General features: G+C 37.0%; 3 protein-coding genes across 5 annotated transcripts; 2 read left to right on the top strand and 1 right to left on the bottom strand.

Moving 5' to 3' along the window:
* Nucleotides 1–5635: 5635 nt before the first annotated feature.
* On the bottom strand, nucleotides 5636–15092 carry LOC109706032 (40S ribosomal protein S8-like). The gene is made up of 5 exons (XM_020226831.1): nucleotides 14992–15092; nucleotides 14787–14859; nucleotides 13605–13941; nucleotides 6297–6466; nucleotides 5636–5961 (listed from the first exon to the last, which is right to left on the bottom strand). Exons 1-5 carry the CDS (start codon nucleotides 14993–14995, stop codon nucleotides 5874–5876), a joined length of 672 nt encoding a protein of 223 aa, XP_020082420.1. The 5' UTR covers nucleotides 14996–15092; the 3' UTR covers nucleotides 5636–5873.
* LOC109706033 lies at nucleotides 9462–11776 on the top strand. Of its 2 annotated transcripts, XR_002215020.1 has the most exons (3): nucleotides 9462–11109; nucleotides 11252–11371; nucleotides 11477–11776. XR_002215020.1 is itself a non-coding variant. In XM_020226833.1 (2 exons), the coding sequence occupies exons 1-2, from the start codon at nucleotides 10659–10661 to the stop codon at nucleotides 11293–11295; spliced, it is 495 nt and encodes a 164-aa protein (XP_020082422.1). In that variant the 5' UTR covers nucleotides 9462–10658; the 3' UTR covers nucleotides 11296–11776. The 2 variants fall into 2 exon arrangements, 1 of the variants encoding a protein (XP_020082422.1); XM_020226833.1 differs by having other exon boundaries at nucleotides 11252–11776.
* Nucleotides 15093–21560: 6468 nt separating the features above from the next.
* Nucleotides 21561–24021, top strand: LOC109706028 (tRNA (guanine(10)-N2)-methyltransferase homolog). Of its 2 annotated transcripts, none has more exons than XM_020226829.1 (4): nucleotides 21561–21889; nucleotides 22400–22611; nucleotides 23074–23391; nucleotides 23489–24021. In XM_020226829.1, the coding sequence occupies exons 1-4, from the start codon at nucleotides 21625–21627 to the stop codon at nucleotides 23585–23587; spliced, it is 894 nt and encodes a 297-aa protein (XP_020082418.1). In that variant the 5' UTR covers nucleotides 21561–21624; the 3' UTR covers nucleotides 23588–24021. The 2 variants fall into 2 exon arrangements, with proteins under 2 accessions (XP_020082418.1, XP_020082419.1); XM_020226830.1 differs by having other exon boundaries at nucleotides 23496–23563.
* The last annotated feature ends 2451 nt before the right edge of the window (nucleotides 24022–26472 follow it).

The following is a 26472-nucleotide window of genomic DNA, read 5'->3' as shown; positions in this document are numbered from 1 at the left end:
TTAGTCCAACGCCTAGCTGTTACTACCATGGATTCGTCGGCCTAGACTTCCAACTTGAGCTCCACGAAGCGAACTCTTTTACCACATGTGTTATATCCCACTTCCTGTCATAGACGAGCTCCTTCACCGAGTCTTTGCGCACGGGAGCATTTAATGAATGAACATGCTCCCCCACTCTGAGTCGCTCTACCACCGAGCGCACTCAGACTCCATCGGCATTCTCAATGCCCCACATTCCGCTCTGCTAGCTCCGGCTCTGCCACAACCTTCACTATTCCCTCAAGCGGAACCCATGTCATCCATCCAATGGATACATGTATGGTACCTCGAGCCACCAACGCTGTCACCGTTCTGCTCGAAGCTAGCCTTACCACCTCACTCCGCGAGTTAAGGTTCCAACTTCAATCCATTCTCTCGCACAAGGATGCCTTCTCTTTCCATATCATGGGCACACTCCAAAGAGTCATCGATCTCCCCATCGATCTTCCTTTACCAAGAGAGAAGTACTGGTCCATCGAGTAGCCCTTTGGTATTCCCGCAACTTTGGTCGAAGCTGCTCCTAACGAAGACTACTGCCCGTCAGACTTCAAACTCAGCTTTCACGAAGTAAACTCTTTCGCTCAGTGTTTCACCGCCCAATCCATATCCTTTCGAGAAGCACCATCGTCGAGGATTCACATTCAGGAATACATCACCACCTAATGTACTCCCCCACCCTGAGCTGTAAGCACCTCTGCACAACTCAGGTTCCTTGGGCATTCGCAATACCCAACTCCGCGGCAACCCCAACCACGGACCGCAAACTGATTCTTCATAATCATTGCCCCATCGTCTGCCACACGACTAAGGCCTTAACCATTTCTCCATCCTGAGAATGACTTGGAAATCCTCACAGGGTATCGACATGAACTTGGCTTTCGTCCCACCACGAGTCCACTCAAACAGGCACCTCCCCCGCAAGACCCACAATCGCCTGGGCCTCCGAGCTCCTCGCTATTATCAAACTCTCATCCATGCGTAGTGTAAGTCCGAACCACCCGGCTTCACTCGTCGCAAAGAATTCGTGGGTAGCACCAATATCCATCACCACTCAACTCCGCATCTCTCACAAGCGAAGTATTGCACCAGTGCATTGTCGGCTCCAAGTCCTTCCGTCAGAGTGACTCTGCTCACCCCAACGTCGCCGCCATGGTCGCACCTTTCGGCCAAACTTCCATCCCAAATGAGCTCAACATAGCTCTGATACCACTTGTCACGGGGTTAGCTTTTTCGCCTCAAAAATCCCCGCGCGGCGTTCAAGTGTCGCACACCCGAACCAGCCTTCTCGAGTCCCTTACACGGACAAGTCTCCCAGACTTAACAGCGGAATACCAATCCAAGCATTTTGCCAAGCTTGCTCCTCCCCGAGACTTACAGCCCGACCCTTCGCCTGTAATCGAACCCCTCGTCGAACTCCCCGAGTTCCCAACGAGCAACCCCAATACCGAGGTTGGCCACCAAGCTAGGTGTCTCCCGTCTTGCCAACCGATCTCTCCTCGAGAGTGCTTCATAACCGAATGCCTTGCTGCCTTCATCGCCAGTCCAAGGACATTACAAGTTCTCCCCCAACTTGTCCAATATGAGAATAGCCAAGCGTCTCGCCTCCCACGCGTTTCGCTCCCGCGACTCAACCCGCACGCCTCTAGCGTCGAGGTCCGGGCTCCGCGACATCGCATGCCACGAAGGGCACTCATAACCATAAGTTCCTCACCATCGTATCTCATGCGCCTAACAACGCCCATGACCATACCGCCTACGCGGCCTGCTCGCTCGGTCCAACGGCTTATCTCCGAAAAGCCACCCAAGTGTGCGCCACAAGCTCGCTCTCCCCCAACATCAGCACCTCAGCGTGACACCCCGCACGTCCATGCTTCGCACCTCCGTGCTTCGCATTCGACCCGTGCGGCCCTCGTGTCCCATCGCTCCTGAATAGGGAACCAACAAGTCCACACCGTGCTTCTCGACAGTCTCAACGACCCTCGCTTTGCCACGGCGCTCCGCGCCCTCGACTCCCATAGGTTCGCCTCATAAGGCCCCATACAAACGAACCGGCCTCGCTCCGCATCGCTAGCCACTGGCCCTTCCTTGGCTCGACCACTCCTGGCCGCTTACACCATTGGTCCAGTCTCTCAAGGTTCACTATACGGATACCGATACCGCTTGCCTCCTTGGGTTCCGCCCCTCGAGTCTCGTAGGCCACCCGCCTTACGAATTCTCCCTCGGCGTGCCTCCATTCAACGTTCCTATCGAGTCCCGTCTCCTTGGCCTTCGTGGGCGCCGCGCCCCACGAATCCCCGCTCGGCACCCTTGCCTTCGCGAGCCTTGTCCTTTACGGAGGACCATCCGTCGCTAGACTATCCCTCATCCGCTCGTACGCTCCACTACAGAGATCCAAGCCGGCATAAGGTAGCGCAAGCGATCCTAGGGAGGAAGCCTCCCGGGATTCCCCGCTTCCGTAATGTCGTCGACCTCTCGCGTCTCCGACATTACCCTAGGCCCGTGTCCCTTCAACCGTCCATTAACCGGCTACACGGAACGCTAGGCTTGGCTACTCCGCTAGCCAAGGGACGACCCATATCCTATGGGTCGACGGGGGAGTCGGGGCCACTTACGAAGTGTCCACCCCTCCTCTAATACCCTTACGAGGCATCCACTCCTTTGGCACCCCGGGGGTACAAAGGTGCTCACCGAGGGGTACGTTTTCCAACCCCGCATGCGGCACCTGTTTCCATGTCATGGCACGGGCCATTGCTAGGGAATTGCCTCCGTTGACTTGACAGCGACTCCTTCCTGACGGAACGCCTCAACTCCGCAACTCCATAACTCGTCAACCCAAATGCCTACAAAATATGGCCCCCAAAGGTGTCATGTGCTATTTTTGATTTCTGCATTTATTTTTTATTTGTCGAATTTATCTTGTTTTACTGGTCTCACCTATTCACCCTCCCTCTAAGTAATAATCTAATCTATTAGGGTAATCTTGTAGGCTAAATTACACTTCTAGTTCTCAAACTATGAGACCTAGGACACTTCAATTTTCACAACATTGCTACGTACATCACAACATTGAGGTTATACATATGCGGTACAAATTTTATTTAGCCAATATTATTCTTTGTGAGAGATAAAAATCACAAAGCCAAAATTTTAAAAACTTCTCTTCTCAGTAAAATGCGTCACATATATAGGCTAGATTAGTCAAAATTAAGCAAACAATGTAAAGATGAAGAAAATTGATTCGGTTTAGATAAAATGCTTTTTTTTTTCCGTTTTATTAAAGCAAGTTGAGGTGGCGAATTTGAGATCAATTTTGAGTGGAGAATTTTTCGGTTCGGTTAGTGAAAGGAGAAAAATACCAAAGTAGGTTATGTCGACACACATCACTTCTTTTTAGTAACCAGGGAATCGTCAGGTTACGGTGAGAAAGTACGTTGAAAAAATATCCTGTTTGTTTTCGTATGTAATATTGCGTTTCACATATCACGATGAGTCGGTTACATATATTTTCTGCGGTTCTACTGAAGAACGCAGAAGCATATCCCTATATGTTTTTTCCTCAACTCTATTTTATCTAATAGCGTTAGGTAGACCTCAATACCAAACTAATCCTTATTTAGCTTCATGTAAATATATCGAATAACAAATATATCTCTACAAAATTTAATTTTTATTTTATTCCTACAAAAATCTTAATATTTTTAAATATATCTGTGCTGTTAGAGTCCATTAGAAAAATTGAGCTAATATAAGTAAAATATTTAACTCTGATTAGTGAATGAGTTAAATTTATCTTATTATCTCTCTTTTATTGTTGGATAAAATACTTTTTGAAATGACATTTCTGCATAGTTCCAACCGTTCGAGGGATATATTTGTGATGATAAAAATATTATTTTATTTATTTTTTGTTAAAAAATAAACAGTGATATAACAGTAACAAATCAGATGAATAAATATAAATATCACTGAACCTTTCAAGAAATAAATATAAAAAAATCAAACTTCATAGAAATATATTTGCTATCCGATATCTTTACATAGAGCTGAGGAATTGACAGACTTAGATACAGACGGGATTTCACCTTACCTTCCATTTTCGGGACTGAAAGCTGTCTAAACTGGACAAAATATGTTCTGCTGCTCTACCGGAGATGCAATTAACCTTAAGATTTAATTTAACTATACATACACTACTGGTTACAAATTTTCATGTTTATTTTTTTTTTATCTCAGCTCTTAATCATCAAAATTGCCATTAACTAACATAAGCTGTCCGTTCGGCACCACATTTTGTCACATAATAATTTGCCTTTTTATATTCACCTTTGTTTTCACGGAACTTAATTAAAATAAATAATAAAAATAAAAAATCTAATTACAAACATTAAAAGATTTGAAATTGTAATTGAAAACAGGTAAAAGACGGAATAAGTGCAATTAAGCCCTTAGGCCTATAATCCATCCTATCACTTCGAACGTGATTAACGAGAGAATGCAATCTATACCAATATATTATTTTTCCTAAAGTTATCACATGACAGTTTTTCATTTATTGTTGAGTATGGCCTCTACCCGGAACGAGCTCAAGCCCTTCCTCTTTCTTTTTCTTCGGCTATTACTTTCGTTCAACGGCAAGATGAATCTCACCCTTCATTATCGTTTTTTTATTTCTTCTACAATTATCTATTCGTCGCATCACACGAATTACTATTCTAGTAATACTTTATTTGGTTCAGACAGTAATATAGTGTTAAATAAAATACTAGAATTACAAAATTATAAAATTACCAACCTTTGCGGTGTGCTTCACCGATGCTGCACTTTCTCTGAAATTTCACATATATTAATATTTAATCTCTCATCGTCTGAAAAAAGAATCTCTCATCGTCTGAAGAAAGAAGCTCTGATCGAGAAAGTTTCACATATATTGAGCTCTGATAGAGTGAATAAAACAACAACGCCATGCGATAATTGTTATATAGGAGAAGATTACATCATTGTTCTCTAATTTTTTGCTGTTTTTTTCCATTTTAATCAACAAACTCTTAGTTTCTTTCCATCAAGTTTCTAACTTTTATTATTTATTTAATTACATTTCGGGATTCTAACTTTTATTATTTCTTTAATTATGTTTCAGGAAGTATAAATTATTAAGAATTCACATATGAATAGTTTCACATCTGAATAGTTTCACATCGAATTACTACAAGAAAGACAGTAAATGAATTGATATATACCAGTAAATTCAGACTTAATAGGCTTAAAATGTTTTAGATGGTATATGTTGTCCGACCATCCTATTCCTAGACAACTCGGGATATGACAATTTGATACACTCATCAGAAAGTATAGGCCTAAAAGACGCAGATTAGTTGAACACGATATGACGATCTGATGCACCCAAAAATTATTAGATTTAAGAGACATGAATTAGACTAATGGACTCTGAGATTACGGTGTCTACGACGAAATCAACCATACACCATTTCTTAACAAAATTATGCACCACTACAAAGAGGTGAATAATGCGTCACACAAGTACCTTTGATAAAAACAGAAACTAGCGAGAGAATGAAAGAGATGATACCCCAGCATCTGTTGAAAAAACATCCTGCTTTTCTGCTCAAACTCTTTTAACTCAAAATCTGTCACCAAACAATTTAGTTAATCAGCAAAAATGACACAGTAAAACTCTCTATGCTAAACCACTATAGCAAAGTGGAACATTCACAATAACGACATTCGAGATTTTAAGCTCTAATAGAGCGATAGAAAAGTGCGCAAATAGGCAACTGGAAACTTGAGGGAGTAAACAACTAATAAGAGCTCTCGGCTTAAGCAGCAGCCCCGGCACCACCCTTGCCCTTCTTCCTCTGAATCTTCTTCATGTAGAACTCCAACTCTTTCCCTTCCAATATATATCTGGTAGAGAACAATCAAACGCAAGTTCATAAAATCAACTCACTGTACACTGATTCTAGCAGGCACTTCACCAAAATAGAAAAAAATAACAATGAAAAGCAAAACAAATATCAGGCTGAAATGCAGATAACCCACTCGGATATCTTGGGATTTCCATCCGTTCAACCCACTCNTATATATATATATATATATATATATATATATATATATATATATAGGAGGTAAGCACATATCATGATATATCCAAAAGGTTAACTGCATTTTATGCCAGAAAGGACAAAAGTCACTTTACCCATCAGCTCGGCCACATCAAAAGGTTAAAAAAGTCACTTTACCCATCAGCTCGGCCACATTGGCCTGGACGAGAAGAGATGCAGGCCAGCAACCTCCCACTGGCAAATTGCTCTTCGATGTGTGGGTCAAGCGTACGATTTTGTTGCCGCTTCTCAAGCTTCCTGAGGACGTGGTTGCTCTTCTTTGCTTCTTCTGTGGCACCTTCACTCTCCTGTCCATTATTAAACCATCAGAAAGAGAGAATTCAGCATTGATAAATCAGTTTATCAGAGACGCACCAAATAGATATTAAATGTTGCTAAAGTAAATTCTTGGGACAAAAAGTGGAAAAGGGGAAAAGGGAAAAAGGGAGATGATCCAAACTAGCACAAGTTATACAAAACGCCAAAGTCAACTTTCACTACCGCAAAGGCAATATCAATATGGATATCAACTTAAAAAATGTATGGGCGAATCACCCTTTTAAATCAATGTATATAGTTTGGATCATAGAGGCAAAGTAGTCTTGAAAACACAAAAAACCAAAAGCAAACATTTATAACCCATTAACATTAAAGTGTCAAACTACCCGCAATCCAATATAATTTTAATGAGCCAGACTGTAAAGTTTGAACCTTTGAATTGATGAAGTAAATTTTACACTCACAGCCATCCAAACAGACCTAATAGTCATGTAACAAGACGACAAACATTATTGGTTCTACACTGAAGTGCCAATATGCAATGTCAACTATGAAGCATGGACAAAGATACAAGATACAGGCAACATTTTACACAGAAATGCCAATATGGCATGTGATTTACAAACTTAGGAAACATATGTAAAAAATGCTGTCTCTACAATCAACTGTCATTGTAACCTTACAACATCATCATCCTAGGGTTTAGACGACCCATCTGGGTATTTAGTATTAAACAAAAAAGTTACTGATGAGACTAATATGAGAAAGTTGGACCTTGGATGGTAATGATGTTAAGATTACAACTCCCTTGTGGTTGTAGACCTAGCATCTCTAAATATACATAACTAATTCATGGAATATTTTGTAAATTCAACTTCAGCAGAAATAAAACCTTAAGCAAGGCACTAATTATATTGAGACCCCAACCACAGGCTATATCTCCTCAGATTTTGCGTACTAGGAATTCTCACCTCCAGAAGGACACATTGACAGCACATTCAGATGCAGATTTTACGTTTGCGAAACAAACGGCAAAATGATTCTCACCAATCGTCACTTTGCTTGTTTCTTTCACTCCTAAATTTTTATTAAAGAAGACTGCATTTTTTAAGAACATTCCCAATTGATATTCTTTTAACTCATCAGCCAACGAAAGCTCAATATCCTTTTGAACTCAAACAGCCAACAAAAGCTCAATTTAAACTCAAGTGCTAAAACAAGTACAAGCATTAAGACGTCACCCAAGATAAATCTCAATTACGAGAATATCTTCAGTCAAGAAACTATCAGCGCCACAGAAATGACCTTACTATGCATTACAACCAAAATCATTTTATAGATTTGTAAACACTATAATAAGCCAATAGATCATAATGCTCACAATCCAATCAACAAGAAACGCAACTCACGAGACATAATAATACCTCACCACAAAAATTCTCAATAAAAGTCTGACAATGTAGGGTTAAACCCAGAGGTGAAGTACGGATGCAATAGAGATGTATGCAGTTATAAACAAATCAAAGCTTTTACAGATACATTTCTAGAAAGATTTAACACATTAAAAAAAATCGAAGCAGCATTAGTGCAAGATTAAAATTCCAGAAAGATGTCTGTGATATTTCAGTTTAAGCAGAGTTAATAAAAGACAAATCAATCTCTGTCCACAAAATAATATGTTTAGCAAATTTATGTTGTGCACAATAACAATCATACACATCAAATTCGATTATGTGAAAGACAAATATTCAACAGCATTACTGTAAAAATAATTACTAGAGCTTAGAAAGAAAAAAAAAACATACAAACAACCAGCAAACAAAACAATGACAGCAGGGAAAGGTCAAGCAGAAAAATAAGATAAATCAGTCACAACAGGACAACAATGACAAAATTATTCAGATTTAGCATTAAAGTTGGAGAACCAAATAATTAACAATTCGTATAGACTACTGTCAGAATTCAGCAAAGGTTTCGGAGAAAATTTAGTCAATTAATAATGAAAAGATACATCCTTATGTAAATTTCACAATAGAATAACCACCTCCTAATAAGCTCTTCTTACTTCTAAGGGGAAAGTAATCCTAGAAAGCTATTCAAACCTTTAGCCATTGATTAAGAAAGCGCCCCCTAGGCGCTAGGCTCCAAGGCCAGCACCTAGGCAGCCTCTAGGCGGGCGCCATGGCCAAGGCGCGAGCCTAGGGGGCCTAGGCTCCAAGGCGCAAGGTGCCAACAAGGCGCACCTCAAAGAGTTTAACAGAAAAGGGTTTGGATCCATTTTTAATGGGTTTTGGATCCAATTTTTATGGGTCTAACAGGTTGAAATATTTAAAATAAAATCCAAAACCTAAACTAAACCCTAAACTAAATCCCTCTCCTCTGTTCTCTCGCCCTCACCTCCGGCTCGCCCGCTCCTCCCGCTCGCCCTCTCGCCCTCTCCTCCCGCTCGCCCCTGTATGGCTCTCCGCTGTCCCTGGCGCTTCCTCTCCAACTGTCTGCTGCTTCTCGGACTTCCTCCCTGCTTGGACTTCCTCCTTACTTCTTCAAAGGTTTTTTTGTCTCTCCCTTGTCCTCTCTCTAGTTTCTCTCTTAGTTTTTTGTGTATATTTCTCTCTTTTTTTTTTAAGCAATGTTTTTTATGCCTTTTTTTGAAGTAGAATTTTTGTTTTATTTTAAAAAAAAACAGCATTTTACCTTGATAAGATGAACTTTTTTAAAAGTAAAAAAACTCCTTGAAAATAAAAAATGATCATACATATTTGCTGAATTGCAGTTTAACATTTTTGAATGGATTCGAAAACAACCGAAAGAGATCCTGCATGGAAGTATGTACATTTAGCGGATAAGAAAGTCAAAAATAATCTTACTTGTAATTTTTGTGGAAAAGTAACAAGAGGAGGGATTTACCGAGCAAAGCAACATATTGTTGGAGGTTTCCGAAATGCAAAAGCATGCGGGACATGTCCGCCGCATGTGAGGGAGGAAATAAAAAATTTTATGATGAAAAGAGTGGTGGAGAAACAACAAAATGAGTTCATGCCCGACTTTGAAGATGTAGATCACTTCGATGATAATGAAGAGGAAGATGATGTCGCGGAATTGAGCGCCAAAGGAAAAGGAATTCAAAGCAAAAGTAGCGGATGTAGTATTGGTAGTAGTAAAAGTGCACTCAAAAAACCAAGGCAAAAGGGACCAATGGACTTATATTTCACTCCCAATGCAGAGAAGGTAATTCGAGATTGAAAGGATGGAAAAATGAAACAAACTACAATCAATGAAGTTTGTAGGAAAGAGTTGAGAGAAAAAGGGTGTAGGGAAATAGCTAGATGGTTTTATGATGCAGGAATACTTTTCAATGCTGCTAATTATGATAGAGCTTTCATGTAGCGCTCGAATCTATTGGACAATATGGTCCTGGTTTTAAGTCACCTTCTATGTATGAGTTACGGATTCCTTTGCTTCAAAAGGAGGTTCAAGAAACGAAGAATTCATTGAATAGGCACATGGAAGAATGGGCCAAGACTGGATGTAGTATAATGTGTGATGGATGGACGGACAAGCGACAAAGGACCCTTATAAACTTTCTTGTAAATTCTCCAATGGGAACTGTGTTTATCGAATCTATTGATGCCTCCAATTACTCAAAAACTGGAGAAGAAATGTTCAAGTTATTGGATAACATGGTGGAGTGTATTGGAGAGGCAAATGTCGTTCAGGTTGTGACTGATAGTGCATCGAATAATGTGTTGGCTAGTAAGAAATCTTGTATAAAGTATATTAATTTTGTTTTTGTATGTACTTTAATTTTACGTTATTACATGAAATATTTCTTTAACTTGAAATATGTGTGAAATCTTAATAGGGAAATTATTGGAGGCAAAACGACCAAATTTATATTGGTCACCTTGTGCAACCCATTGCATTGATTTGATGCTTGAGGACATTGGAAAGATGCCTGAGATGTATAGAACAGTGAAAAGGGCAACAACATTGGGTGGTTTTATTTATGCCCGCATAAGCGTGGTCAACATGATGAGGCGTTTTACGGCCCAAAGAGAGTTGCTTAGGCCTGCTGTAACAAGATTTGCAACGGCCTTTCTTACCCTTCAATGGTTACATAAGCAAAAGAGCAACTTTAGAAAGATGCTCACATCGGATGACTGGACCAAAAGTAAATGAGCAAAGGAACAAGCGGGCAAAAATGCAGCTAGCATTGTATTGATGCCCACATTTTGGACTAGCATTGCTTATATTCTTAAAACTTTTGGTCTTCTTGTTTGTGTGCTTCAACTAGTTGATGGTGAAAAAAGGCCAGCAATGGGCTATATTTACGAGGCTATGGACAGAGCAAAGGAAGCAATTGCCAAGTCTTTTAAAGAGAGGGAGGAGAAATATAGTGAAGTATTCAAGATCATTGATAATAGGTGGCAATGCCAGCTTCATCGCCCTTTGCATGCAGCCGGTCATTTCTTGAACCCTGAATTTTTTTATTCAAATTTTGAAATTTACGGAGATGAGGAGATTATGACCGGTTTATATCAAGCTTTGCAAAGATTGGTTTCAAGTGCTCAAGAGCAAGATAAAAAATGCGATCAACTAAGTGTATATCGTGAAGCACATGGTCTTTTCGGAACTAATATGGCAATTCGCCAAAGGAAAACAAAGTCACCGGGTATGTTAGTTCTATTACTCTATACTACTTAGTACTTATTAAATACTAATAGTATAGTAATATTATAAATCTATGCATTATGTATTTTGCATTTTAATAAATACATCATTAATTATTATTAATATAATATTTATATGGACAGCTGAATGGTGGAAATTGTTTGGATCATCAACACCAAACTTGTAAAAAATTTGCAATTAGGGTTCTAAGCCTCACTTGTAGTGCTTCCGGTTGTGAGTGAAATTGGAGTGTATTTGAACATGTAAGTTATCAATATTAAATCATCTTATACAAGTATAATTATGGTATTTCAGTATTTGATAGTTTTAAGTTCTTAATTTAATAAAGTTGTTCGTTTCTTTTGCAGCTTCATAGTAAGAAAAGGAATAGGCTCACGCAAAAACGCTTAAATGATTTGGTGTATGTGAGGTACAATAGATCATTGAGGCGGCGTTATAAATTGCGTGACACTGTCGATCCTATCTCAATGAGTGAAATTGATGACAGTAATGAATGGTTGATTGGAAAAATGGATGAAGACGACAATAATGAGAGGGAAGATGAGGATGTTTGGGAAAATGACACATTGACATGGAATATGGTAGCTAGAGCAGCAGGGGTGGATCAGCCTACCCATCATACTAGATCACGTAGTTCCACCAAGTACAGTGATAAAGGAAAAGCAAAAGCTCATCTTCTCAATCGTGGAATATTAGTAAATTTATAAATGATGAAGAGCCTGATTTTGATGAGACTCTCAACACAGAAAATGAAGAAGAAGAAGACATTGGAGACGACAAATCTGACAAGGGATAGGAGTATTCTTCATCAAGTGATGAAGATGATGGTTGACGATTAAAGAATGAGGATTGAGGACTAATTAATATTGCTAATATGACATATTTTGGCTTAGGGTCTTGAACACTTATCTTTCACATGATCATGATACTTTTTTAATGATTTTTGGCTTGAAACTTTAAATTTTTTAACTTTTATACATATTACTTTTTTATGATCTTGTGCTTATAATTATATGATTTTCACATCTAACTTTTCTATGTCTTTGTGAATTAATAGTTATCTTTATGCTGGTCTTTATTTTGAGATAAAAAGGTAATTTGTTCTTTACTTTTATCTATATTATTTGGGTAACTATAGAATATTTATTGTGGCAATATGATTTTGTGGTAACTTCTTGATTATTTACTTATTTCAAAATTTTATGAAAGTGTGCGCCTGACCTCTCTCGGGCGGGCCCCTGCGCCTTGTGCCTTGCGCCAAGGCTCCAACAGGCCTTTGCGCCTAGGTGCGCCTTGGACTTTTTTAAACACTGCCTTTAGCCATGGCTCAGAGGAACCTTGGAAAGATGGTCAAAAGAAAATGAGTTAATCCAATATTCAACGCAACAAATTATTTGCAATGCTCTGCAGTTTAAGGAGACACAGCCCTCTGAATCTCCACTCCAGTTGAACAGTAATCCATGTGGATATGACACTACGAGTCATGCAACTATTTGAAACTTCCAAAACAATAAATGGAGGCAATCAACAGATCATAGAAAACAAGCAATTGTCTGCTCTTCGTTTGGTACACAGTTCTGCCATGTGACCCCGGATAGTCCTACATATAAGATATAATAGGGCTAAAACCCTTAATTTGGCTATAGCATTTTGGGTGGTGGCTAGACAAGAGATTAAGATGGTTAAGCGTGCTAGAACTAGAGTATTTCTAAAGTGGGTGACCCCTTGAGAAGTTGGGCGTCATAGATGGTATCAGAGTCAATTACCAGCCAGCAATGTGAGACGAGTCTCAGCTAAGCCAGGTTATATAGCGGAGAGAGCGAGGCTTTCATGCTGATGACTGTTGCGGGTAGAGCGCGGCTCCCTCACAAAGTCGGTTAAGGCTAGCAAGACGAATCTCACATTGCCTGATAGTTATGTGTTTGAACCTGACAAAGACGTCACGATTTAAGTAGGGGGAGAGTGTGAGACTCTAGGTAGTCCTATATAAGATATAATAGGGATAAAACTTTCAACCCAGCTATAGCATTTTGGGCGGTGGCTAGATCCAAGAGATTAAGAGGGTTAAGAATGTTAGAACTAGAGTAGTTCTAGAATGGGTGACCCTCTAGAAAGTTGGCGTCACAGTCAAATGCCAATAGGACACTAACATATCTCCTGTTTATGCAACCTTAAAGCAAAATGGATCACATCCCAATTCCTAAGACAACAAAACTGTAATGTGCAATGTAAGTAAAACAATTCCTAAAAACGGGCAAACATTTACATGCTACCATTTCGTGCTTACTGCAAATCCGTTGGGTAGCAGCCCTTCTAATCTGTGGTATGAACCTAAGGTCTATTTAACAAACAGCCCAAATAATTACATATCCATGTATTCACATTCAAAATTACAAAATAAAAGCATGAACTAGAATTGTTTACAAGCTAATTGGAGATGTGCAAAGCCAAAATGTGACAAAAAAAGAGAGATACCTCAGTTGCTTCCTTCTTCCCAGCAGCAGGGGCCTTCTTTTTCCTCCCAATCTCAACACCATAGTGCTGGAGGTACCACTGCTTGAAGGGAGCAACGTCAACCTGGATGATCGCACTCTTCACAAGGGTCTGCGTTCTCACAAGTTCATTGTTCGAGGCATTGTAGACCACGTCGAGGATACGGGTCTTGCGGGTCACAGCCTCGCTCCCCCACGAGTAGTTTCCCGTGTCCAAGCGGAGGGCCCTCCACTTCACATTCCCCCCTCGAACCCGGACCCTCCTCACCGTCTTGTTGCTCGAAAGCTTGGTGTTTGCGGGCTGCCGACCCAACTCATATCTACCGAGGTAATGCGGCAAGAAACATATAATTCTCATAAGTGTTGATAGAATGATCATACAAAACTCAAAATCAAAACTCATTAAACCAAATTTATTTTAATCAACACAATGCTTAAGCGAACAACAGTGAAATACCATATAAGTTAGGAAGGTATATAAGTTAGGAAAGAACCCAACAGTCCACGTGGAAATAGATCTATGAAAGGAAAATTGAATAGTAAATAAACAACAAATGCAATGATCCAAAATATAAACAAACCCCGCATAATTAAAACTTCACCAATTACAGCATTTTACAAGCGATTGTCAAAATGTCAAACTAACGTAAAAGAGAAACCCACAAAACAAAACACAAATAGTGATCCCAAAAATTAACAAAACACAGTAATAGCTCGATGAACTAAGTACAAAGAAGCAATTTACTTATTTTGACGGGCATTTGTATTGAGGGGAAACAAGACGGCTTCGATTGATTCCGCCGCCGTTTTCTATTTGTTGAACATAAACACATTCTAGCCAATGGAATACGCCACTGGATAACGACTTGCTTGCAATCTACACATTTTACAGGATTGTTCCAAAAAAATCAAAAACTGCTTAGAAGTAACATTTTGTGAAAAGAAGCTATTCCGCATCGAGTGCGAGGTAAGTTACTCAACAATGAATCATCGGATCACATAAAATTTGTTCTTTTTGTTAAAAAAAATAAAGCAAAAAAAAAAGCAAAAATTGGCGACAGTGACAAATAAGGTCTAAGCATCAGCTCAATGATTGTATTCAGAAAATTTGAAGAAATTAAGGGTGGAAAAAACAAAGAAAAATGAAAAAGAAAAGAGCCATTACTTTCGCTTCTTCCTCCACGCCTTCTTTTTCCCCCCGGTGGCGCGCCTCTTGTGCATGGAATCACGGGAGATCCCTGAGATCGAACCATGGCATCAAAACCCCACAAATTCCAACAAAACGAAGACGATGCAGAGAGAGATCATTAGGGTTTCAGCCATAGATCGAAGTAGAAAATTTCTAGGGTTTTGGGTTTCGAGTTCGTTACCCATCGTGAGCGAGCGAAGACGATTCTCCTGCTTCTTCTTCTCAAGTCACTACCACGCCGCCGCGTAAAACCCTACGCAACCACAAACACTAGTAACGATATACGGGGAGGTATTTTGCACAGTAGTCCTTGTAAAGATTTTATTTTACTGATTAATCCACCTGGGAATAAACCGGGCCGGGCCGGATTGGGCCGGATCGAATTTTCACCTGGTTTATTTTGTCGGACCTGGTTTTGTTTTTTTTAAAAAGGGGCCAAGTCGGGCCGGGTAGGGTCAAGGAACAAAATGGTGAAGTTGAGCCCAAGCTGGAAAAAGCGATTGAAACCGATTCGGGTCGGTGGCGTTCCCACCCACATCTGCCCCGAATAGAGCGGTAAGTGTGGACCAATAAACAAATTTGGAGCAATAAAGGAGGGGTTCTTTTATAACCCAGAACAGATTTGGGTCCAAGACGGTTGAAAATTTGATTTGCCCCGAATTTGCCTCGAGTCTGTTCCGAATAAATATTCAACTATAAGACATGTTTTAATATTTTTAAAATATTATTTGAGTTTTAAAAGTTAGCTTTTCCTAAAATAAATGTGATTGAAGTGGTAGTTTCTTTTATGATACTTTCTTATATTTTAAATTAAAATTTATTTTATTTAAATTTAAAGAAAAAAATATTAGTTGGCTGGAGTCGTGGGACGGATTCAAGATGCCAACGAGAGGCAGATTTTTAGACAGGTAAGGTAATGGAATATATATTTCACTCTGTCACAAAAGTGGAGCAGGAGGCAAGAGGCCGTATGGATTCGCCGAGCATACTTTATCGAACCAACATTAAAAAATATTTTTAATTTTTTAAAAAAAAAAGGGGCTTAGCCCAAAATCCTAGCCTGTCATCGGAAAGTTCAGCTTTCGATCCTGGCTAGAGATTGTTGGATCGTTGGCGCTAACCATTAATCCCAAAAGCTCGAGCTATTAGAAATACACAACCAATTCACTTAAAACGTACAAATACAGAGCCCATGGATCTCAATTGTGACTTGGCCTACCCAGCCCATTTAAGCCAACAATCTCCTTTCCGATACCTGAAAACATTTGCAGCATGCGGGAATCGAACCCATGCCCACTAGCGCTGATACCACTTGTCGAATCGTTAGCGCTAACCATTAATCTCAAAAACTAGAGCTGTTAGAAATACGCAACCAATTCACTTAAAGCGTACAGATACAGCGCCGGCGGGTCTCAATTGTGACTTGACCTGCCCGGCCTCACGCCACTTCGAACATGACTCGGTCTACCAAGCCTCACGCCATTTTGAACGTGACTTGACCCAACCCGGCCTCTCGCCACAGAGCAGAATGCTGGCCATTTAAGCCAATAGAGGTCATGCCAGGTTTTGCTGAATTGGGAAATCCTACTTAACATGAGACGGATTGAAGATTCAACATTAGTTTGGGGCCATGTCTGGTTACTAGATTGAAAATCATAAACCACTAATATTTTTTAGGGTTAATTGAATGCAGCTCTTTGTGGACACTAGTATAGGATCCGCGCTTCGTGGCAGGTAGATAGTATTTTAGTCAATTAATATATATAATTTTTAAAATTTTAAAATTGAAAAAACTTACAATAAAAAAATACAAAACAAATTTATATATCCTTTTATATATTATAAACACTATTTTTTTACTAATATTTTTAACTTTTAGTATTTGTAGAGTTTAAGTATTCTAATAACTTTATTTAAAAATTCAACCAAACTTAATAGTTTTAGTAGCTATTTTATAAATAAATTTTTAATTTAAAAGTTAAATTGGAGGAATTATTCTAAATTGCTAAATACATACGATCGTCTTTACATTACTAAAATTTATTGAAAAAAGATATTATTATTTGCACATGGTATATATTAACCACCATATACCGCAATTTATATTAGAGAACTAATTTCTAATATCAAAATATAATTAAATATATCTAAGGTATGAAGTCTAATAATTTAAATATATTTACTGTATTAAATTTTAAATTCACTATTAGAGATTTGAAGCATGTGGTGTATGTAATTATATTATTCAGCATAGAGAATACTTAACTATGGACCGGCGGGCTCTTTGAAAAACTCTTTTTCATAGTTCTAAGAGAGAGAGGAGAAATTTTTGCTTGCACCTAATATATACTAATATTTCATACATCATAACTATATTAGATGACCGACCGTTCCTAGCGCAAATGGCAAAAGGGCTTAGTGGTTGATACCCGAGACCCAAGTTCGAATCCTAGTTGATTCACATTTCCAGCTAAGTTTATTTCTAAATGAAATAAACGAAGCGGGTGGCATGCTACCTTTCTCTCAAAATATATATATATATATATATATATATATATATATANTTGATAAAATACCTAATAGTTAGTAATATAAAATATAATATAATATAGTATAATATAATATAAAATATAAAATATTTTAATAATTTATTATATTATAGAAATTTATTTTTTATTCATATTTTATATCTAGTCTATGCGAGTCGAAAATTTCTATCGAGTGCATAGCATGTTCTTATTGGCTAGGGGCTATAATGGAGTTGTGGCTCCTTGAGAAGCCACCTTTATGATGTGAACGAACCGTTAATTATATATACTATATAGATATACTGAATAGCAAATATATTTATGTAAAATTTAACTTTTCATTTTTATTTTTACAAAAGCTCAGTGACATTCATATTTGTCTATCTGGTTTGTTACTGTTAGATCATTGTTTATTTCTCAACAGTAAATAAGTAAAATTATATTTTTGTTCTTATAAATATATCTCTCCAAAAGCCCCGACTATTAGAATTATGTAGCAATATCCTCGTAAAAAAACATTTTACCCAATTATATAAGAGAGGTAAAAAGATCAATTTAATCATTTACTAATCAGTATTAAGTATTTTACTTATATTTAACTATATTTTTTAACGGATCCTAATAGAAGGAGTATATTTGAAAACGGTAGAACATTTATAAAAATAATTTTGTAGAAAAATGCATCTATTATTCAATATGTTTATAGAAAATTGTATGTAATTAATTCTATTTTTTAACATAGAATAATATGGGAGTGGTCATGCAACAGCCCACATTATGCCCTAAATACTATATATACCTGCATCAACATCAATATTTTGAACTCTCTGATAAATAAAAGAAGGGTTAATTTCATACAGGTCCTTATAAACATAATAAATTATAAATATATCCTTATAAATTTCTACTTTTATATATTGTCCCTATAAAAGTCCTAATATTTTTGAATATATTTTTGCTGTTAGGATCCGTTAGAAAAAATTAGTTAATTATAGATAAAATACTTAACCTTAGTTACTTAATAAAGTGAATTGACATTTTTACCTTTCTTTAATTAACATTTTTACCTTTCTTTAATTAATAGTTGGAACTTTTAGAGGGACATATTTGTAATTTCAAAAGAACCATTTCACTTATAAAATAAATAGTATTTTAACGATAACAAATCAGATGAACATATTTAAAATATTATAACTTTTGTAAGGGACAACATATGAAAGTTGAATTTTATAGGAATATATTTACAATTTATTATATTTGTAGGAATCTGTATAAAATTAACCCATAAAAGCAAAGAAAAAGGCTGTAAATACAACTATTCACTACAATGCTTGCTATTTATGTTGTCTTTTTTTTTGGATTAATTACACCAATGGTCTCTAACCTTTACACTGTTTTTTAATTTGGTCCCCAACCTTTTTTTTTTGCAATCAAGTTCCTAATCTTTTGATTTCATTTTAATTAAGTCCCAACCGTTAGACAGCCGTTAAAATTGACGGAAAATGCCACATCAGCACCACGTCAGCGCCATGGAGGCGCCACATCAGCGCCACGATGGCGCTGTATCAGCAGATTGCAAAAAAAAAAAAAAAAAGGTTGGGGACCAAATTGAAAAATGGTGCAAAGGTTGAGGACCAATGGTGTAATTAACCCATTAAATTTATAAATTCAAAAAAATAATTTAATTTAAGATTAATTTTAAAATTTAAATTTTGATTTTGAATTCAAATTTAAATTCGAATTCAAATTTCAATTTTGTATTTAATTTTAATTTTTAATTTTAATTTTAAATTCAAATCACACTTGGAATTCTAAATTCTAATTTAATTTCAAACTTGTGATTTGAAATTAAATTCAAAATGTGAATTTGAATTCGAAAGTTAAATTCAATTTAGAATTGAAATCAAATCTTAATTTAAATTTTAAATTTAATATTTNTTCAAATTTAAATTTAAAATCAAATTAAAATTCAAATTCAAATTAAAATTTAATTTAGATTCAATTAAAAATTTAAATTTAAAATTTGAATTTCAATTCAAAATTTTAATTCAGTTTTAAATTCAAATTCAAAATTCTAATTTCTCGTAAGTTTAAAATTTTAATTTTAATATTATTTTTGAATTTAAATTTAAAATTTTGAATTTTTTTAGGGACTAAAATGAAAAATGTGCAAAGTTTATGGACCTAAATTGACATGCAAAAGATTGCCACATAGACGCTGACGTAGCGATTCCGTTAATTTTAACCATTTTTTCAACGGTTGGGACCTAATTGTAATAAAATTAAGAGGTTAGGAACTCAATTGCAAAAAAAAAAAATGTTGGGGACTCAAGTGAAAATTGGTGGAAAGGTTGGGGACTACCGGTGTAATTAACGCTTTTTTTTTTTTTTTTTTATCAGGGTTTATAGGGGACTCGCATTAAATCCACCGAGTGTGCACACTTTTGGAATTTTTATGAACTCACTATGTACTCATCATGTGTACAACTAGGAAACATTTGCTTGGTCGGTGGGACAAGTTTTATCTCATATGAATAATTGTACCACTGAAAATAGCGGGTACTTCACTAACTCAAATAGTACAATTATTTCAGTGTTTTATAAGGACTAACTTTACATCTAAGAAATTAATTGTCACCATTCGCACATTATTTGGCCTTTTCTTCCAAACATTTATAATCTATAGAATTACATTACATTACATTATTAATTAGTTAATTAATTAATTTTATTTATAATTATATTAATGCATTAATTTTAAATATATAATGTAAAATCAATTCGGGTTCGGATTCGGATTGGATACAAATAAAATGTATATCTGAATCCAAATCCTTTGAGTTTTCATTTTTTATATCCGTATCAAAACTATATCCATTTAGCATCAAATAAATTTGCTCCGTTTAGATTCAAATTCAGAGAAAGTTTCGGATATCTGCATCGGTAGATATGAGAGCAAGCCTCAATAAATATGAAGCTAAATTACAGAAAATTTTTCTATCAATACCAAATATTTTACTTTCTCTTCCTTTTATTTAAAAACCTATATTTTGTTCCTTTAAAAAAGAACAAATGTCCATTTTGACCCCTACCATCAGTGTTCTGTTTATATTCTATTATTACATATTTTTTATACCTAAAATACTCTTGAAACTCTCATCTCAGATGCGCCTCCTCCTTCCTCATCGACATCCTCGATCGCGCCACCTCCCCCTCCTTCGCCACCTCGCCCTTACCCACCCCTTCGTCCGCGCCTATACACACGCCCTCGCCCTAGTCTACTGCCTCACCTTTGCCCTCGCCTTCGCCCATCTCTCGGTCCATGCTCACCCCGAAGGCGAGGGTGCAAGAGGAGCAAGGGACCAGACGGAGAAAACAGAGTTGAAGTCGGGGTCGAGGGAGGCGTGAAGGACGGAGGTGGAGAGGCTGCGAATGAGCAGGATTGGGGAGGAGACGAAGAGGGTGAGGGGCAATTTGATCATTTTGTCATCACAGTTAACACCATATCGCTTTATGAATATTTTTTATTTTTCAATGAGGGAAAGTATAGGTTTTTAAATGACAGAAATGGAAAATAAAAATTCAGATTCTGGTGGAGGAGTTTTCTGTAATTTAGCCTAAATATAAATATATTTGAAATTTTCTGTAACGTATGCGCACTACTTTCTATGTCTTATTATGTAGATTTTCTTCAATATTTTTCGATTTCAACCAAATTGTTGGTAAGTTTGAAACTTTTTGACTTGGTCTCATTTGTATTAATTGCTAAACTTGAAAATGGCTATTACAATAATTGAAGCACTCATGAGTCACACATAATTGGAGGGCACAAATGGCTTGACTATTTCTAAGGGCACAAAACAAATCATAAGCTACTTGACTAATACAAATCATTTTATATCTTATCATTTTAAGGTTTGAAAACTCTTGTTAAATTTTTATTATTAAAATAAAAATTAATAAGACAAGTAAATAAATCTTGGCGTTTTAAAGACTAAAGTATAAAATTTACATCTACATTATAAATGTGTAGTAACATTGCTCTGAAGCAATATATATAGTTTAATTTAGCAATGCTAGCCTTATAACCACTTGTTTATTATATAGAAATCTATGACTCTTATCATTCAAGAAAACTAATATTTTTCCTACTAGTATTATCATTACTTTTTTTTTACTAATTTTTTTCAAAAAAAATTTAGATCCAAAGGAAAANCTCTCTCTCTCTCTCTCTCTCTCTCTCTCTCTCTCCACCGTCGCGGCGACGTTGAAGCTGGGAGAGATCGATGTGGTTCCTCTGCGTCTTCTACCACAGGCTCCTGGACTACAGGCGCCCGGAGGTGGAGGCGCTCGCGGAGCTCTTCGGCGCCTTCGGCGGCGGCGGCGGCGGCGGCAACGGCGGCGGCGAGGGTGGAGGAGGAGGTGGATGGGAAGCGAACCCTAGAAAATGGTCGCTGGAGTGGAAGCTCCCGGAGAACCACCACGTCGACTCCCCCTTCCACTTCGTCTCGCTCCCCTCAGAGGAGATCGCGCGGAATATCGCCAATCGGAGTGAGCTCCTCTCTCTCTCTCTCTCTCTCTCTCTCTCTCTAGTGATTTGTTACCAAATGGAGTGTTAAATTTGTGATTGAAGTGAAATGCACATCACAGTGCTTTATTGGTTGTGTTAGTGATCAGATCAGTTATCAGAATCACCTCTCTATGTGAGATTTCACTCCTATTTGGGTGCTAATTTGAGAAAAATTAGTACTTTTTGAGCTTTAGCTTTTAATCTTCAACTTTATTTAATGGAAAGAGTTTTTCCTTATATTTTAAGTATCAGCTATTAGTATATTGTTAACTGAATCAATTTTTTTTTTTTTGATATATATATATATCTCATATTGTTTACATGTAGTATCTTGAAAGCCAAATGGGCGATGAATCGAACATTAATTGGAATAGTTTAGATGGTATTGCATTATTATAAACATTATATTGAGGCCTTTTTTTAAAAATGTATTTTACATGATCGAGCACACTTTCACATACTGATACTTTTTAGCATTTATTTGATTGTAGGTATACTTGTTAAGGGAATATACGAACTTTGGGGGCAGGGGATTAACTATGAAGAACTGGAAAAGGCTGTAAGAGAATTTCCAGATGAAAGGAAGCTGCCATATCTGACACCAGAGAGCACATTCCGAATTGTCGTGGACAGCTTTGGCAAAGTGATTAGTTTCGAAGAACAAAACGAGCGGATTCAAGGACTTAGTTACATACCATTTCAGGTAATTAATTTTTTGCTTCTTTTTTTTCCCTTCTTCACTCTTTTGGTTATAACCATGCTTACATTACCAACTTCTAAGATATATTAGCTTTTCTAATGGCCAATCTTAATAAGTTATGTAATGCTGCATAATGAAAGTAGAAATTCACGTGGAATAACATCTAATGAAAACAAACTCGCCAAGTTTGAGAATGTATCTTTTGCGTGCGAAAGGAGATTCTCACCCGCCCCTTTTTTGGCTCTCTCTATATAGTTCATATGGGCATGATAAAGTTCATCTTGCTAGAGATAAAATACTTACCAAGCTTATAGCTTTTCGATACCTATCGCTACACAAAATTTAACTTTCATCCGCTCCATGAAAAGAGTAAAATACTATATGCTCTCGCCTTGCCAGACTCTCTAAGAAATTATAGGATGATCAGGTTGTTGCTTTGCATAATCAGTGTCGTCCTTTTTCCAGGGGCGGGTCGATTTGAAGAACCCTGAACACAAGTTTTGGCTCATTGAAACCGATGATTATGGGGCGAACAACGGACTCCCCCCAGTTGTTCAGAGGACAGTATTTTTTGGTCGAGAGGTTGGGGCAGCTGATAGGAAGCTTTTGCCTACATATCAGCTTAAGAGCCGTAAATACTTGGGGCCCACGGCCATGGACGCGGAAATGGCCTTTATCATGGCCAATCAAGGGTTAGCTCAAAAGGGAAAGCTTGTCTACGATCCTTTTGTTGGCACTGGGAGTATTCTCGTTGCTGCTGCACATTTTGGAGCGATGACGATGGTTTGTGCTTGCTCGGAGAATATTATTTTCTTGCCCATTTTTTTATTAGTCGTTTAATATTCTTCTCTGCATTGAGATTCTGATAGAGAAACTTCAGGGTGCAGATATTGACATAAGGGTTGTGCGCGATGGGCGTGGGCCTGATTGCAATGTTTGGAGCAATTTTAAGCAGGTAGTTCTTTGGCACATTTTTTAGCAATTTTAGAAAGTAATGTCTTGTTCTTTCTTTTTTATGTTAAATTTTCTTTTTGATTTTTGATTTAATTCCAACTCTCTTGCCAAGTGCCAATTTCACTGGATATTAGCTTTTATATATCACCTATATGTAGGATGACACCTGTAGATGACTGGCGAAAATGTCGTTTAGAACACCTCTGAGATTTCTATATCTGTTATTTTATTCAAAAATGTTTAATGAGATAAGATAACCATCCCTTCCTAATGATTACGCACTATGGGCGTGTTTGGTTCGAAGTCGGAGTCGGAATCGGAATCGGAATCAAAATAAGCTGGAATCGGAATCAGAATGATTCATTATCTAATTCCGTTTGGTTCATCACCTAAATCGGAATCGGAATAAATCATTCCCATTATCGATATTTGGTTCAGATGGATATAAAAACATAATCAAATTAATATACTAACATTATCTTTATAATATATTAATTTAAATTCAAATTAAAAATTAAAAATTAAAAATTTACATTTAAAATTTTGTATTTAATTTTTAAATTTTAACTCATTTTTTTTTTTTTAAAATTAAACTTTTAAGTTTAGTGCGAAAATATTCATTCCGTCCGGATTCAACTTCCAATCCGGCCTAAAAGGCCGGATTGAAAAAGGGTGATTGAGCGATTCCCATTCCACTCGAAAATCGGAATCGGAATGGAACTCCCACGTACCAAACACCGACAAACGGATTCACTCATTCCCATTCCGATTCCATGGTGAAAAAGAAGCGAACCAAACACGTTCGAGAATGTAGATTTTACACCTTCAATTTTATAGCTCACAAAAATTTAAATAATTTTAGTAAAAAAATTGACGTGATAAGTAAAGAATTAATAATCTTTAGATGAAATGAATGAAAAATATATATCCTACTTTAAAATGTATCAGTAGCATTTTATTTTTATTATCTTCATCAGCATTCTAGAGTTTAAGACATTTAGAGAGACGGAGGGTACATATAATGAAGGTCATTTTAGCTCATATATCATATGCAAAAAAGCGAATAAAGTATATAGAAACCATTACCAAACATTATGTCAATTTATCAAATTGGAAAAGAAAAGAGTACATGAAAAAAATTTGTAAAATTGCCTCATTACTCAAAACACTGCTCATCCATACAACGCAACTAAACTAAGCGTGAATGGACATTGTTTGCCCCAAGGCCATTTAGGGCCGTTTGGTTTGATATAATTAATTACAAATACAATATAGTTAGAGATAGATACAGTTAAAAATGTATCAGTTAGAACTACTGTAGCACACTGGACCTTTGCAAATTGCGAGGTTCGAGTGTTCGATTGGTATTCCGAACTTTTCCACACTTGGTGGAGGGCCGTCGATGGTANGATGTTCATTAATTAGATAATATAATTTTAATTTCAAATTATAACTTTTATTTCTCTTGTTCCAATCTAACCATCCAAACACTATTTATCTTATTTCTAAGAACAACTCAATTTTCATTTAAATGCAAAATTGGTCTAGTTCCTACTTATAGCTGAATTTATACCTATCTCTGTCACAAGCAGTTCTTACTTACACCCGAACCAAACTAAGCCTTATAGTATTTCTTATATAGTTGTCTTTAAAATATACGGAGACTCCCTCACCTATAGCACACTCTGAAATGGCCCCCTAATCTATAGCTCACTTCGGAAGGTTTGCATTATGCTTATCGGGCAAAAACACAAATGAAAAGCAAATAGTCCTCTTCACACTGATCTTTACAATATTGTATTATAACTACTGTACAACGAACCAACCATGTAAACCTTCCTTATAATTATATTATTATTATATTGCTAAAGAGAATAAAAGATAAGAACATTGTTGAAAAAATTAATACTAAAATCCAAACGCAAAAATTACATAAATTTTTACATACCTATTTACTACAGAATTAATATTGCAATTACGAGAATCTGATCTCCTCTTGTTTTACAACTCCTTTGATCCGCCATGAATCTGCCTCGATTTCTTGCATGCTGCTCTTTCCCGTTGCGAACTGGCTACTAGAGTTGATCGCAGCATACCGCCTTAATTCCTAGGATGTCTGATGGTGCCTTAAAACGAACCCAACAAACATAAATAACTTGAGCTAAAAACTATTTTGAGTCAATTATCCAATCTTTTAAAATTTTAGTTATACTATCAAATTTTTTAATTTGTTTGATTTGATTTAGTCAATGACATTTTAATTTTAAAATTTTAACTAATGCTTATGTTAAAAAATCTATAATTGCAAGAATTACATGAAATATACTGAGTTGTAAACATAAACGACATATTCAAATTTTATAGTCAAAATATTATTTACTGACTCAAATTAAATAAATTAAAAAGTTAGATAATAAAATCAAAATTTTTAAAAGGCTAAATTGTCACGCCCCGGATTACACTTTCCCCGGGCGCGCCGACAAATCCGCCGTATACAAAAAAATTTCCCCTGTATATGAAGCGATAGCTGTATCTGTAAATCAAACACTACTACGAACAGTAGTAGAGAGCTGCTAGAGAAAACAGAAGCTAAACAAACTGAGTTTCATATACATAGTCCAAATCCAAAATACAAAGCTACTCGCACTGGCGAGTTAAGTTCACTATGTACATAAACTCGAAACAAAACATCTACCTGCAGTAGGGGTACCTCTAGCTCAGCACGTCGGGTAGGGCTCTAACTCGCGACGCCCTTGCTTTGATCCTGATCCGCGGAAGGCGCAACAGCCGAAACCTGTGGCTCTGCAAAACAGGGGTAACAACTGGGCGTGAGAACTACTGTAAAAATAAGTAGTCCTCAGTGGGTACCGCCCAAAACAACATCGGTCCACCCACTAAGTCTACAGAAGG

The sequence above is a fragment of the Ananas comosus genome, unplaced genomic scaffold, assembly GCF_001540865.1.
Source record: "Ananas comosus cultivar F153 unplaced genomic scaffold, ASM154086v1, whole genome shotgun sequence".
In the NCBI taxonomy this organism is placed as follows: Eukaryota; Viridiplantae; Streptophyta; class Magnoliopsida; order Poales; family Bromeliaceae; genus Ananas; species Ananas comosus.
The sequence above is the reverse complement of the archived record's forward strand: the minus strand, read 5'-3'. Positions and strand labels throughout refer to the sequence as shown.

Excerpts from the sequence above, each read along its gene's own strand:
- LOC109706028 (XM_020226829.1), top strand. The coding sequence starts at position 21,625 with ATGTGGTTCCTCTGCGTCTTCTACCACAGGCTCCTGGACTACAGGCGC. Across the intron at positions 21,890-22,399 it reads GCGGAATATCGCCAATCGGA|GTATACTTGTTAAGGGAATA; the intron begins GTGAGCTCCTCT and ends ATTTGATTGTAG. Across the intron at positions 22,612-23,073 it reads TTAGTTACATACCATTTCAG|GGGCGGGTCGATTTGAAGAA; the intron begins GTAATTAATTTT and ends TCCTTTTTCCAG.
- LOC109706032 (XM_020226831.1), bottom strand. Across the intron at positions 13,942-14,786 it reads GCGTGGAGGAAGAAGCGAAA|ATATGAGTTGGGTCGGCAGC; the intron begins GTAATGGCTCTT and ends TTACCTCGGTAG. Across the intron at positions 5,962-6,296 it reads CAATGTGGCCGAGCTGATGG|ATATATATTGGAAGGGAAAG; the intron begins GTAAAGTGACTT and ends GTTCTCTACCAG.
- LOC109706033 (XM_020226833.1), top strand. The coding sequence starts at position 10,659 with ATGCCCACATTTTGGACTAGCATTGCTTATATTCTTAAAACTTTTGGT. Across the intron at positions 11,110-11,251 it reads AAGGAAAACAAAGTCACCGG|CTGAATGGTGGAAATTGTTT; the intron begins GTATGTTAGTTC and ends TTATATGGACAG.